The following is a 14,351-nucleotide window of genomic DNA, read 5'->3' on the forward strand; positions in this document are numbered from 1 at the left end:
CCAGGACTCTAACCCAGGATACTTGTCTTCCACGAGCAAGTGTTCAGCCAACTAAACTCATTCGGTAGCGCACTTGACCGTGAAAGTCAGAGGTCCCTGTTTCAAGCCCCGGCTGGCACAAAGTTTTTAACAGCCAGCAAGTTTCAAAACAGCGTACATTACATTGCAGAGTGAAAATTCATTCTGGACATACTTTCTGCTTACAATTACCTACAAAACTTTTACAGAATGGCTGTGTAGGCAGCTGCAGGACACTCGTACTTAGACCTGGAAGACGGTTCTTGGTGTTTTCTAAGCAGTTTCTTACAAGATCTGCGTACCTGGAATTTAAGATTTTTCGACGTCTTTATGTTATATTCTGTCGCCAGTTGAAGAAGCCTGTGACGATTCACGCCACTCTTCTTTCTATGAAATTGCTTACAGAACGCTAATGTGACCCCTCCTAGAATACTTCTCAAGTATGTGGGACCCATACTGTGTAGATCTAACAGGAAATGTTGATCGTATGCAAAGAAGATAAACACGAGTGGTCAAAGATATGTTTGACTCACAAAAGAACGTCACAGAAATGTTGAAAAACTTAGACTATCATATGCTTGAAGACAGACTTCAGCTATCCCTGGGAAGCCAACAATTTTTTAATAATATTTCAGAACCAGGCGTGAGCTGATGCGGAAATATATAGTAAAAAAAATTAAAACATTGTCACTGTGTTGTCACCTAAGGCAATAGGCCTAGTCTGCGTAAGTTTGAGCTCGCTTAAGAATTCTGAGACCCAGTACAGCTTAAGGAACCTAGCAATATACTACAGCTTCCATAGTGACCAGGAAGACAAAATCATAGTGAGCATAGAGACTTTTAAGCCGTGATTTTCTCTGCCCTTCATGTGCACTTGTAATTGGAATAGCAATAAATCGTAGTATCTACATCTACATCTGTACAGAGGATAGACAAAATGAAACGAGTGAGGAAAAAATTTCGTACTCCTTAAAATAGGAAAGCTAACTTACATCTTCTGCACCTGGGTGAAGAGTATGTAAGTTGGGTAGCCTATTTTAAGGTGCACTAAATATTTTCTGGGTTGGTTTTATTTTGTGCACCCTGTACGTACTCCACAACAAATCAAACTGTGAGTAGTGGAGGGAACTCTGTACTGCTGCTTGTCATACATTTTTCTGTTGCACTCGCAAGCGGAGCGAGGAAAAATTCCTGTCTGTCTATTCTGTATGAGCCATGATTTCTCTTATCTAGTTTTCGTGGTCGTTACGTGATACTGATGGCAGCGGAATCATTCCGTTTTCTGTCGCAATTGCCGACAATATCAAGAGTATTTTACAAAAATAACTTCCTCCCTCAGTAGATTATCAAGTGAGTTCACGGACAATTTCCGTAACATAGCGTCTTGGTCGAACCTAACAGCACACCTCTGAACTGTTTCAACGTCTTCCTTCAGTGCAACCTGGTGGCGATCTCAAACACTCGAGCAGTACTCAATAATGAAACTATCTTCAAAACAATTAATACAGCATAAATTGACAGAACGCTGAAAATAGAAATAATAATAATTAGGACATGTATAAATAAACAGTATAAAATAAATGGACATTGGAGAATAGCATCAAATGAAACAGTATATAAGAAAATAGAACCAGTCATGAGCACGATCAGGAAGAAACGCATCTCATTCTTTGGAAATTTAGAATTAGTAAAAAAATAATACATAAATTGTGGAATAGCAAGAGCCACATTAAATCGATCACAGAAATTAAGGAAGATATAAAAGAACTCCAAACTACAGTAGATGACCTAAAAAACAAGACACGGAAAACCAGACTACTGCAAGACCCGCAAACCAGACTACAAATGAAAATCAATAAAAGGAGTACAGAAAGAGTGGTCTCTGATGATAAAAGAAAGAAAATATCTGAAAGAATGAAGAAATATTGGGCAGACAGAAGAGCAAAACACCTTTCATATAAGAATAGAATCTAATAATTATTTTACCTAAATATCATATTAAGTTATTGTTGAGCTAAATTGTATCCCTGTGTAACAACTTGTTTACAACTTTGTATTTTTGACTAGAGTGGTCCAATGAAGGCCATAAAATAAATAATAACAATAATGAGTCGTACAAGTGTTGTGTAAGCGGTCTCCTTTATAGACGATCCACAGTTTGCTAGAATTCTCCCATTAAGCCAAAGTCGACTGTTCGCCCTACAACCAACCTTACGTGTGCTGCTTTACAACATCACACACACAGCTACTCAACTGACGTGGCTGTGTCAAGCTGAACACCACCAAAGTTGTACTCGAATATTACAGGATTGCTTTTCTTACTCGTCTGCATTAGCAGCTGAACGACATTTAGAGCAAGTTGCTCTCCACCTCACCGAACCGAAATCCTGCCCAATATCTGGTACAAAGGGAAATGCCGTGTGCAATGCAATTCACTATGGTCTGCACAGTGTGGACGCACACCTAGATACGCTCGACATCGCGTGCTAGTTCGACGTAGTACGGAGTGGATGCGGCTTTACCTCACCGCCTCACCGAGCGCGCCTCTCACGCTGAGCGCCGCCGTCTGTCTGCCCGCAGGTATGGACGTGCGTGAGCTGGGCCGCGTCGACGGCGTCGACATGTGGGCGTCGCTGAGCGAGGGCGCGCCCTCTCCGCGCTCCGAGGTGCTGCACAACATCGACGACATCTACGGGTACGCGGCGCTGGTGCGCGGCGGCTGGAAGTACGTCACCGGCTCCACCGGCGGCGCCTGGGACGGCTGGTACGGCGAGCCGCGGCGGCGCGGGGGTGGGGGTGCGGGGCTGGGTCACGGCGCCGCCCCCGTCTACGACGTGGCGCGCGTGCTCGCCTCCAAGACGGGCGTCGCGCTCGCCGGATTCCTCACCGAGCGCCAGCTGCTCGAGAAGATGGCCGCCGTCACCGCCGGCAACACAGGTCAGTAACAGCGACCTGATGCGAGCACTGGTTATGTGCCACCCAGACCACTACACCACCGATACACACAAGGGATCGACGCAAATATACAGCCACCAAAACCGCAACACTTTCCTAATACCGTGCAGCATAACCATTGGCATGCGAAAGAGATTCCAAAATAGTTTTCAAGAGAACCCTTATACCATTCTTCCTGCAAAATAGTGACAAGTCCAGGTAAATATGATGGAGGTGGGTAGCAGTCACGCCCACTTCTCTCCAAAGTAGACCAAAGAGGCTCAATAATACTGAGATCTGGTGAGTTTAGTGACCAGGGAAGATGCGACAATTCAACCTCGTGCTCACAAAACCAGTCCTGGATGTTGAATCACATTTCGATACAACTGTATCGAGATTGGTAACGGAATGGCGAATTGCCATCTGACGCCCATAGAGGTCATTTGACCCTCCAGGTTAGCCGAGAGCGCTAATGCGCTGCTTCCTGGACTCGGGTAGGCGCGCCGGCTCCGGATCGAAGCCGCCCAGTGGATTAACGACGATGGCCAGTGTGCCGGCCAGCCTGGATGTTTTTAGGTGGTTTTCCACATCCTGCTAGGTGGATACTGGGCTGGTCCCCACTTCCCGCCTCAGTTACACGACTCGCAGACATTTAAACGCATTCACGATATTTCACGATTTACACTAGATGCAGACAGCTGGGGTACACTGATTCCGTCCCGGGGGTATGGGATGGCGGCAGCAAGGGCATCCGGCCACCCCTTAACATTGACACGCCAAATCCGGTTAACCATGGCCGACCCTGCGTTAATGCGGGACAAGGCGCAAGCGATCGATCGAATCACCGATAGCGATCATTTGGGATCTGGAGGACCCAGTGGTACGTGTCCACTGAGCACCAGTAGCTCTGTACTACGAGCATCCTCTGCCGCCGGAATACAGGACGACCGGCAAAAGCGGCTTAGCCCAATCGCGTTTGGACCCTCTTCTGTGATAACGTTGTGACCGCTGCACTCTGTTGCTTGCTGCTATATTTGTAAGGAGTCTTTGTACCCCTGGAGAAATACTACTGAAGTAAATCTTCTGTTTCTTGTCTCACCTTGTTTGCCAACCATTTCTGCTCCTGTCCAGGTTTCCAACTACGACAATTGCCGAACAACACTATAGCCCACCTCTATCAAGTTGTACACAACTGTGGCTGTGTCAACAGGAGCATTGTTGTGATAGAACACACTGTTGCCGGCCGGAGTGGCCGTGCGTTCTAGGCGCTGCAGTCTGGAGCCGAGCGACCGCTACGGTCGCAGGTTCGAATCCTGCCTCGGGCATTGATGTGTTTGATGTCTTTAGGTTAGTTAGGTTTAATTAGTTCTAAGTTCTAGGCGACTGATGACCTCAGAAGTTACGTCGCATAGTGCTCAGAGCCATTTGAACCATTTTTTGAACACACTGTTACCAATGGGAAACAAACGCTGTACCATGCTGTGGCCCAATCAGCCAAAATGGTCACATAATCCTTGGCAGCAGCGCGAAGTTCTAGAGTATGGGGCCCATGGACTACCACAATATGGCTGCCCAAATCATTACCGGACCCACCCACGTTTCGCTCCTGGTTTTAAACTGTGCCAGAAGTCGGAAACAGTGGGAAGCGAGGTTAATCCAACACAATGACTTGCTTCCATTGCTCCGTAGTCCAGGTTTTATAGCTCTGGCACGACGCTTTGCTGTTACAGACACTTGCATCACTGATGAGGGGTTTTGAAATTGCAGCCCGCAATGCAGCTCCGTGCTTTTGAACCGCTCACCGTGTTCTTCAGCGAATCTTATATTTCGTCTCAATCCTCTTCAACGACCATCTGTCACGCTCACTCAACACACGCTTCAGCCCATGTTGAGACTTATTGATGCAATAACTTAATAACAGCCGTATGTACTGCAGAAATTTATTTTATTTTATGAACTCCTATGTGCTACCAGTTTCGGCATTACATTGATGCCATCTTCACGCTCCACTCGTCATAGTCGTAAAATCGCTATACACAGAAGGAGCCATATAACTGGATCCTCAGTCTGTGTCGCCTGGCCACCAAGAGCTGTTGCAGGATGATTGATTCACGGATCCAGTTATATGGCTCCTTCCGTGTATAGCGATTTTACGACTATGACGAGTGGGGCCTGAAGATGGCATCAATGTAATGCCGAAACTGGTAACACATAGGAGTTCATAAAATAAAATAAATTTCTACAGTACATACGGCTGTTGGTAAATTATTGCATCAAGAAGTTCATGCCAGCCGTCGTCCCACGATCCATAATGGATCAACGAAGATGTTGAGACTCAGCTAGTGATGCTTTTCTGCTTTCTCCGTGTGTCTGGTATTATCTTGGTAATCGTGCCTCTGCAAACACCAAACAGATTGACTACCTTGGCTACAGAAGGACCCACCATACGAGCACCAACAATTTGTTCACATTCTAATTCACTTAGATCCGACATAATGCACTCAGCACTACATAGAACACGTAGGATGATGGTATTGCAGTGTTTTGTGCTCTTATCCCGATTTATGGGCACCAGGAGTGTATTTCGGAAGTTGTGGGTTTGCCTGCGAGATGCGGAGCTGGCGACGCCTGCTGACGCCCTGTCCTCACCTGTGTGCAGGCGGTGTGGAGGAGCATCTGTCGACGCAGCTGCTCTCGGAGGAGGCGGTGGCCAGGCTGCGCCACGAGGCCGAAGTGCGCTGCCCGCCGCGGCGCGCAGACAACGCCAGCGAGGCCACGCAGTGCCGCCCCATGGAGGCGCCCTGCCTCTTCAACCTGCGCGAGGACCCCTGCGAGACCGTCAACCTCGCCACCTCACAGCCGCTCCTCCTGCGCAGTCTGCAGGTGCGTGCGAGCAAAGCGTCACTGGGGCCGTTGCTAGACTCCAGTATTAGACTTACCAGAAAGAAAGTTAGCAGTGATAACCCACGCCTGTGGTAACGCCTCTTTCTCGCAAACTACTCTACTGGCCATTAAAACCGCTACACCAAGAAGAAATTCAGATGATAAACCGGTATTCTTTGGACAAATATATTATACTAGAACTGACATGTGATTACATTTTCACGCAATTTGGGTGCATAGATCCTGAGAAATCAGTACCCAGAACAACCACCTCTGGCCGTAATAACGGCCTTGATACACCTGGGCATTGAGCCAAACGGAGCTTGGATGGCGTGTACAGGTACAGCTGATCATGCAGCTTCAACACGATACCACGGTTCATCAATAGTAGTGACTGGCGTATTGTGACGAGCCAGTTGCTCGGCCACCATTGGCCAGACGTTTTCAATTAGTGAGACATCTAGAGAATGTGCTGCCCAGGACAGCAGTCGAACATTTTCTGTATCCACAAAGGCCCGTACAGGACCTACAACATGCGGTCGTGCATTATCCTGCTGAAATGTAGGGTTTCGCAGGGATAGAATGAAGGGTAGAGCCACGGGTCGTAACACATCTCAAATGTAACGTCCACTATTCAAAGTGCTGTCAATGCGAGCAAGAGGTGACCGAGACGTGTAACCAGTGGCACCCCATACCATCACGCCGGGTGATACGCCAGTATGGCGATGACGAATACACGCTTCCAACGTGCGTTCACCGCGATGTTGCCAGACACGGATGCGACCATCATGATGCTGTAAACAGAACCTGCATTCATCCGAAAAAATGACTTTTTGCCATTCGTGCACCCGGGTTCGTCTTTGAGTACGCCATCGCAGGTGCTCCTGTCTGTGATGCACTGTCAAGGGTAACCAGAGCCATGGTGTCAGAGCTGATAGTCCATGCTGCTGCAAACGTCGTCGAACTGTTCGTGCAGATTGTTGTTGTCTTGCAAACGTCGCCATCTGTTGACTCAGGGATCGAGACGTGGTTGTACGATCCGTTACAGCCATGCGGATAAGATGTCTGTCATCTCGACTGCTAGTGATACGAGGCCGTTGGGATCCAGCACGGCGTTCTACCCTTCTGAACCCACCGATTCCATATTCTGCTAACAGTCATTGGATCTCGACCAACGCGAGCAGCAATGTCGCGATACGGTAAACCGCAATCGCGATAGGCTACAATCCGACCTTTATCAAAGTCGGAAACGTGATGGTACGCATTTCTCCTCCTTACACGAGGCATCACAACAACGTTTCACCAGGCAACGGCGGTCAACTGCTGTTTGTGTATGAAAAATCGGTTGGAAACTTTCCTCATGTTTGCGCGTTGCAGTTGTCGCCACCGTCACCAACCTTGTGTGAATGCTCTGACAAGCTAATCATTTGCATATCAGAGCATCTTCTTCCAGTCGGTTAAATTTTGGGTCTGTAGCACGTTATCTTCGTGGTGTAGCAATTTTAATGGCCAGTAGTATAGTTTGGAACCATGGCAGATGTGCTGCGTCTTGCGGAAATGCATGAACTCTATGGTATTACTTGGTATGTTATTTCGTAAAAAAATGGTATAACTTTGTATGTATGGGGTCTGTTATTTCTGATCCCGGAGTCCTTACGAATCAATCGAGACACAAAGGAACTAATGATATCATCTGCAAGTGGGCAATGATTTAAATCTATTATGGAAGTTGAAAATTTGTGCTAGGCTGGGATTCGAACCCAAGGCTCCGGCTCACTAGGCAGACACACTGAGCACTATGACATCCAGAGACAGGGAACATTGCAACTGCACGGACTAACCTAGCACGCCTCCCAGCAGACCCAATTTCTCAAATTACCCACACACTATTATTTTAGTGCCCCTTGCACACTATCGTCATTACCCGTGACATTTCCCATATTCCTGTAAGAGTTCGAGCGTGGTGTACATCCGCACTGAAGTGATCAGTTGGTCTTCCTCACCTTAATTATATATGTCGTGACTATTCTTTCGAACATCTAATGAGGATAATGGGCAAGGAGCACTACATTAGTAATGTGTGTATAAGTTGAGAATTTGAGTCTCATGGGAAATGTACAGTTGCGATGGTCACAATGTGCAGATGGTACAGTGGTCAGCGCACCATCCTGGTAAGGAGGAGACCCGGGTTCGAATCCCAGTCCAGCACAAATTTCCTTCGGAACATATCGCTGTTTCCGAGCTGGTGCTCAATTTAAGACCTGATAGTACCGTTAAAATTTACTCCACATTCCGATCTATACAGGGTGTACGGAAATTCCCAAACTTCTACGGACGCCACACAAGTGAGGAACGGATGCATAGAAGAGTTTCATGGAGCGGGAGCACAGCATATTTTACGTTTGTCAGCGGGGTCGCTGATACATGTTGTGCTTCCGCCCTACAAAGCTCTTCTACGCATCTGTTCCTAACTTGTGAGGCGTCCTTTACGCTTGGCAACGAGTAAGGAACCCACTTGACAGGCATTAGGGATTTTCAACTTTTGCATATCCCAATTGCATTTTGCCGACATATGCGCGTAGTGTACTCATTTTACGGACGGCGTGCGCCGTGACAATTTTCTACAATCTGAACACGCCTACCAAAGGCGAAACTTGTCATCCAAATTTTAAAAAACCTCCGCAACCAAGACTGTATTTTTATGTCGAAGCTTATACTGATTGCTGTATCAGCCGCGATGACAGGAAGAAGAAATTTTAGAATAATGTGGTACAGTTAGAAGTACCATCTGCCATGCACTTCCCCTCGGTTTGCAGAGTTTAGATGTAGATGATGGTGTGAGTATGTTGTTGTAGGTAATAAATTTGGAAGTGTGAGATGATTCCCTTCTAGCAGATAATAGTAGCAGCAGCCGTCATTTTAATCTGAAGACGTGTAAGACGCTGTGCATTGTTACAAGTGGTTGTTTGACGCTTCCAGGAGGCAGTGCAGCAGTACAGGTTGACGATGGTGCCTCCAAACAACGTTCCTGTGGACCCGCGGGCGAACCCCGCCTTCTACAACAACACATGGGCACCGTGGCAGGACGTGCCGGCCGCACAACAGCCGTTCCAGATGAAGCCTAGCCCGACCCTCAACTTGGCCGTCGTCGTCACGGTCTTCCTGGCGGTGGCGCTGGGGATCACGTCTGCCGTGCTGCGTGCCTTCCGCACCGAGAAAGACCTCGGAAAGGAGATCGTCAAAGCACTCGCTGTCTTCAACATCTCCCCAGCTTTTAAGGAAGAGAAGGCCACGAAGAAAACTTCGGCACGGCCTTCAGAGGATGAGGAGAAGAAATGACCCAAGCAGTTGGGAAGGAACCGAAGATTCAAAATTCGAGGCAGTCGCTCATAGCCTCGCAGTAACATTGCTTATGTCTGTGTGCATGTGTGTGTGTGTGTGTGTACAGGATGACATCATAAATTGTGGTTTCTTGTCAGTTATTTGCCACATACACACACAAACTGCCTATCACAAACAAACGTACCGGTAACATTCTTGTTGGAGCTCCGTAATATCCAAGAACTATCCGGATTGGATTCCTCAAGTGTCATGAGAAAAACTATGATACATTAAAAATAGATGTAACTGACTTTACGCAAAACGCTCCCATCAGTTTCAGAGCAGAGATTGGAACCTCTGCTCTGTTGGCACTATATTCTACAGAACGGAAATGTAGTTCAGACTCCAACAGATTTGTTTTCAAATATAAAAGATCACTGGCCTTTTTTCACACACCTCCTACTGTGCAGTTCAGAGAATACACTTTTATAAAATGCTCTTTCATTACATGCTATGCACTCTTTGACAATGATCCACAACATAGCAGGAAAAGTGGTCCCAATTCTTTATATGCCATTTTCAGATGCACCTTAAAATGAAAAAAACAGTATTAGTTATCATACGAATATTGGTTTGGTGCCTTGGACAAAAGCAACAGAGCACAACAAAAGTGGTGCAGTTGTCACTTTTCCCTCTCACCAGTGTGGTAACATGGGACGTAAAACATCTGTAAACAATAAGTCTACACATGGTCAGGTGAGAATGTATCGCAGAGAATTTAACTGAAATTTTGCCAGTGACAAAATCACGGTCGTTCTAAATGTGCCAGGAGCACTGTACAGCCTAATGTAATTTAATTTATTTAAATGTTGAACAGAATGAGAAAGATCATCCATATTTTAAGATGTAGCTTTCGCGCTAATGTACAAAAATCTGGTAACCTGAGTAAATTATCCAAGAAGAGTTTAAAGCAACGCACCAAGATCAAAGTGATGTATACTTTACTATAAATGTTCCTTCCTATGATAATTTTATTCATATTCTCTTTCTCTCTTTTACTGAAAGTTCCTTCATTTTGAACCATTCAATACCAGATGTAAGAAAGAAAGGGGTATAAAGGTGACAGTTACAAATCACCATACAGAAGTATTTTATGGTATTAGGTTCCTGATCTACTACCTCATTGTGACTTACCTAAGAGGGGTCTGTAAAGTGAGGTATACTTGATGTGATATAACATGTCACTGACTGCTGTCCATGGTCTTAAGCATACTACATGATATATATATATATGTATAATGTGTGTAACATATGCATTGTATATAATAGTCAGACACACTGCACTGTACATACCAATCATTTTCAGCCTTTAGCTGTTGTTGCAGATTTCAGGCAGTTGAGTATGAAAGTGTCACAAATTCATTTTTCATTTGTAATATTGTTCACTTCATCGCTCATAATCACTAATGTGATAAGTTTCATGATTCTGTAATTTATATTATTTATATTTCACTGTTATTGTAATAAAATATTTTTATAAAATTGATCTTGTATTTTTCTTTCTTCGTTTTTAAACATATAGTACAAAAGAAATAAAATTGTACAAAAGTAAGGTTGTGGGTAGAAACTTGTGGCTATTAGAGTTTCTATGTTTTCCATATTTTACTTCAGACAAACGCTTGGATGATTTCTTTGAATAACAGACCACAGCCTGCTTATTGTTCCATTCCCATCCAATCCAAGCTTAAGAGACATCTTTAAAAACATCATCATCACAGAGAAGTAAGCGATTAAACTTCCATTCCTCCTCCTTCGTTCCTGAGATTTTACAACAGCTTTCTCCAGGAGGACGTTCCCTTAATACTTAGTAGTTAATCCAAAAAATGCGTGATTTATTTTCTGTTTGACCTTTCTCAGACTACTAGACTTACAATAAACGGAAAATGTGTTTCAATAGGAAATATACATACATGAAAACCAGTAATATCAAGTATGAAACGAAAAATAAGTACCATTATAAACTCTAAAATTATCATAATACCAAACCAAAAAAGTTCCAAAACACAGAGGAGACAGAAGTATCTAATGCAGTATCCATTGTACATTAATACTGTTGGCCTACTGCATTGAAGTCACCATGCATACTCAATGTTGCTTATGGTTACTACTGCGGTGGCACTTGATCTAGAAGTACTGTGTTCAAAATCTGGTGGTGAAAGAAGTTTGTACTGAAACCTAGAACTATATCACATCTATACCCTACAAGCCACCTTACAGCGTGTTACGGACGATACTTCGAGTACCACCACCATTGCCTCCCATTCGTGTTCCATTCATGAACAGTGCAATTTAAGAACACTGGCAAAAGGAGGAGATGTTGGAAAGTTCCTCCTTATCTGTCGTCTCGCAGCTTCAGCAGCGTGAGGTGAAGACCTACTTGTGGCCACGGTCCAATAACTCTTAGCACCATGCGGTGTGCGAGATAAATTACGCAACGAATTGCTCCATAGATATCCTAGGAAAGGTATTTTTGGAGCACCTAGATTAATTTACTGCACTACAGTCAATACACAGTCATTCTAAGTAAGGTGTTTCTCTGTGGCACAGATCCTTTGGGCGAAGACGTGGCCTGCAAGACGCCATCATATTGTTGGCAACAATGTGGACTGAGATCCGTTAAGTTATCTTTAACGAAGTGTGAGGGAGAAATTCTCCTAATATACTTACCACAGGTGATTTCGAAACAGATGGGACAAGTTGTTCGCTTTGTAGGATGTGAGTGCAAACACTGATGGATTTGAGAACATTTTATTTCCCAATAGTTCACCCTTATTCGGAGCAGTGTGTTACAGTGGCTCCACGCATCAACGATCACGCCCAGCCGCTCTATATGTCATTGCTTTCCAGCAACTCACGGTTCCTGAGACCTGCCTTTCGCCACCAGAGACGAGCGCTCTGCTTGCTACTCGTTCTGACGGCACACAATCAAACTTCCTGGGAGATTAAAGCTGTGTGCCGAACCAGGACTTGAATCTCGGACCTTTACTTTTCGTGGTCAAATGCTCTACCAACTGAGCTATCCAAGCTCTCGACCCGACCTCGCAGCTTCCACTAATTCCTCTTCTCCTCCCTTCCAAACCTCACAGAACTTCTTCCACACACCTTGCCGAACTAGCACTCGTAATAACAGGATACTGCGAAGACATGGCTTCGCCCTAGCCTGGGGGATCGTTTCATTCCGGAAACGAGCCCCCAAGCTGTGGCTAAGCCATATCTCCGTAAGAACGCCAAACTTCAGATTTCCATTGGAACAAAAGAGAATTTATTATCTTATAATAATCTTCGCCAAGCCTGTTTGTTTCATTACATAACACTTCCAGGTAGTTATGCGTCCACACTCTGCTATTCACCATCTTCCGACTGAGGCCATGTACGTCCACTAGGCAGCAACATCCCTCTTGGAAAAAGAAAAACGAGTAAGTCAGTACCTACAATGTTGCACAGGAATGCATTCATGAACGCTTCCGAAACTTTCCACATGGGGAGAACGACTTCACTGCACAGTGACCACCGGCTTCCAAAATACGCTCCGAAACGCTACCCTCCCCCCTCCCCCTCTTCCACAGAGCAAGAAACTGGTCTCATGCTGCCCACGAGAGCTGCAGTCTGACTCCTACTCCTCCCGAACTTCCCAAAACACTCCACAAAATTTTCCTGCGGACTTTTCGACCAGTCAAAAATGGTTCAAACGGCTCTGAGCACTATGGGACTTAACATCTATGGCCATCAGTCCTCTAGAACTTAGAACTACTTAAACCTAACTAACCTAAGGACATCACACAACACCCAGTCTCGACCAGCCACCCTCGAGATTATGTAAAGAAAATATAGGCACTTTAGTTGGCGTTTTCCTGCTAATGTTCATAGTACTTGCTGTAAAGCGTTGGCTCAGAAGTTTATTCTACGAAAGGGAATCAGGAAACACCGTCAATCTTGTGGAAATCTCTAGCCTTTGAAAACAGTTGCAGGATCAGCTCAGACCGCCACAGTTGTCAGATTAAGAGAGGACTGACCCATTATCTCCGATCTGCTTAATCGTTCCCGACCACGGAAGACAAATAATCGGTGCTGGCGTTCGCTATTGTGAACGAGTGCAGCTTTAAAATGATATGTTACGAAGCTCCCTCACATTTTTCGGTAACAGATGAATTTACTCCTGAATATGATTACGAAAATCTTTGAGCTCCGACATTTACGTATTAAGCGCGAGCAGTGGCTATATGGTTAGTTTTCACATAAGCCACATATCTACCTTTTTAAAACTACCATCCGGAAACAGAAACTTGGCCTAAAATTCTAAATTACGTAATTTATAAATTTAAACACTACTATATTCTGGTTAAATAATTAAAGAAAAACACAAATTACCAATACACCAATAGAGCCAAAACCGTAAAGAATCGTGGATAATGGATCTTACTGAAACTGTAGCTGTCGAACAAAGAAAAATCCAACTAGATAGGGCATACTATGCTTGCAGTCAGAAAAATATGTACCTCGAAGTATCTATCGATGAATATCAAACTAAGGCACTTAACACAGTTTTCAGACTGTTAGTCCTTTATGGAGCACAATGCCTGTCCCAAGCAAGATGCCCTCAATAAGAACCCTCCAACTACAAGAAAGTAAATTCCTGCAGGAGATGGTGGGACTAAGGATCCTGTTAGATGGGAGACGATGGAACAAACCTCACTGATGCTATCAGAAGAAGACAACTACTTACAGCTTTCTATGACTACCTGCACGCCACAAGCCGTTCTATAAGTATTTTCAAAGCAGCCAAAAACGGAAAACCACTGGATCCCTTCGGATCAAGCTAATAGAGAGACCTCACAGAGTTTCATATTAGGCAAAAGTTAATAGCTAACAGGTGCGACTACCATATAGCTATTGAAACCAGACCCTTCATAACATCCCTTACAGCAGTTAACCACGACGTGACTAGGAAATAATCAAAGGAATGAGAGTTCAGTAGGAAAATGGAGAAATACTCGGCTAACAGAAAATCTCTAGGTACTAGGAAGGAACCTGCCACTGAAGTTCACAGGGAACATCAAAAGTGGCAGACAGCAAAAATGTAGCAAAATCACAAGCACAGTGGTACACAGATGGCCCACATGAGTTAAAAAATTGAT

At 44.8% G+C, this 14,351-nt stretch overlaps 1 protein-coding gene across 2 annotated transcripts in view; it reads left to right on the top strand.

The window, feature by feature from the left end:
• Positions 1–10,665, top strand: part of LOC124789497 (arylsulfatase J-like) — a 262,072-nt gene extending 251,407 nt beyond the window's left edge. For both annotated transcript variants that reach the window (XM_047256881.1, XM_047256880.1), the window contains 3 exons: positions 2,599–2,955; positions 5,612–5,835; positions 8,815–10,665. In XM_047256881.1, coding sequence (XP_047112837.1) covers positions 2,599–2,955; positions 5,612–5,835; positions 8,815–9,174 — 941 coding nt within the window. In that variant the 3' untranslated portion in view covers positions 9,175–10,665. The remainder of the gene's footprint in view (positions 1–2,598; positions 2,956–5,611; positions 5,836–8,814) is intronic.
• The last annotated feature ends 3,686 nt before the right edge of the window (positions 10,666–14,351 follow it).

Source organism: Schistocerca piceifrons, chromosome 3, assembly GCF_021461385.2.
Source record: "Schistocerca piceifrons isolate TAMUIC-IGC-003096 chromosome 3, iqSchPice1.1, whole genome shotgun sequence".
In the NCBI taxonomy this organism is placed as follows: domain Eukaryota; kingdom Metazoa; phylum Arthropoda; class Insecta; order Orthoptera; family Acrididae; genus Schistocerca; species Schistocerca piceifrons.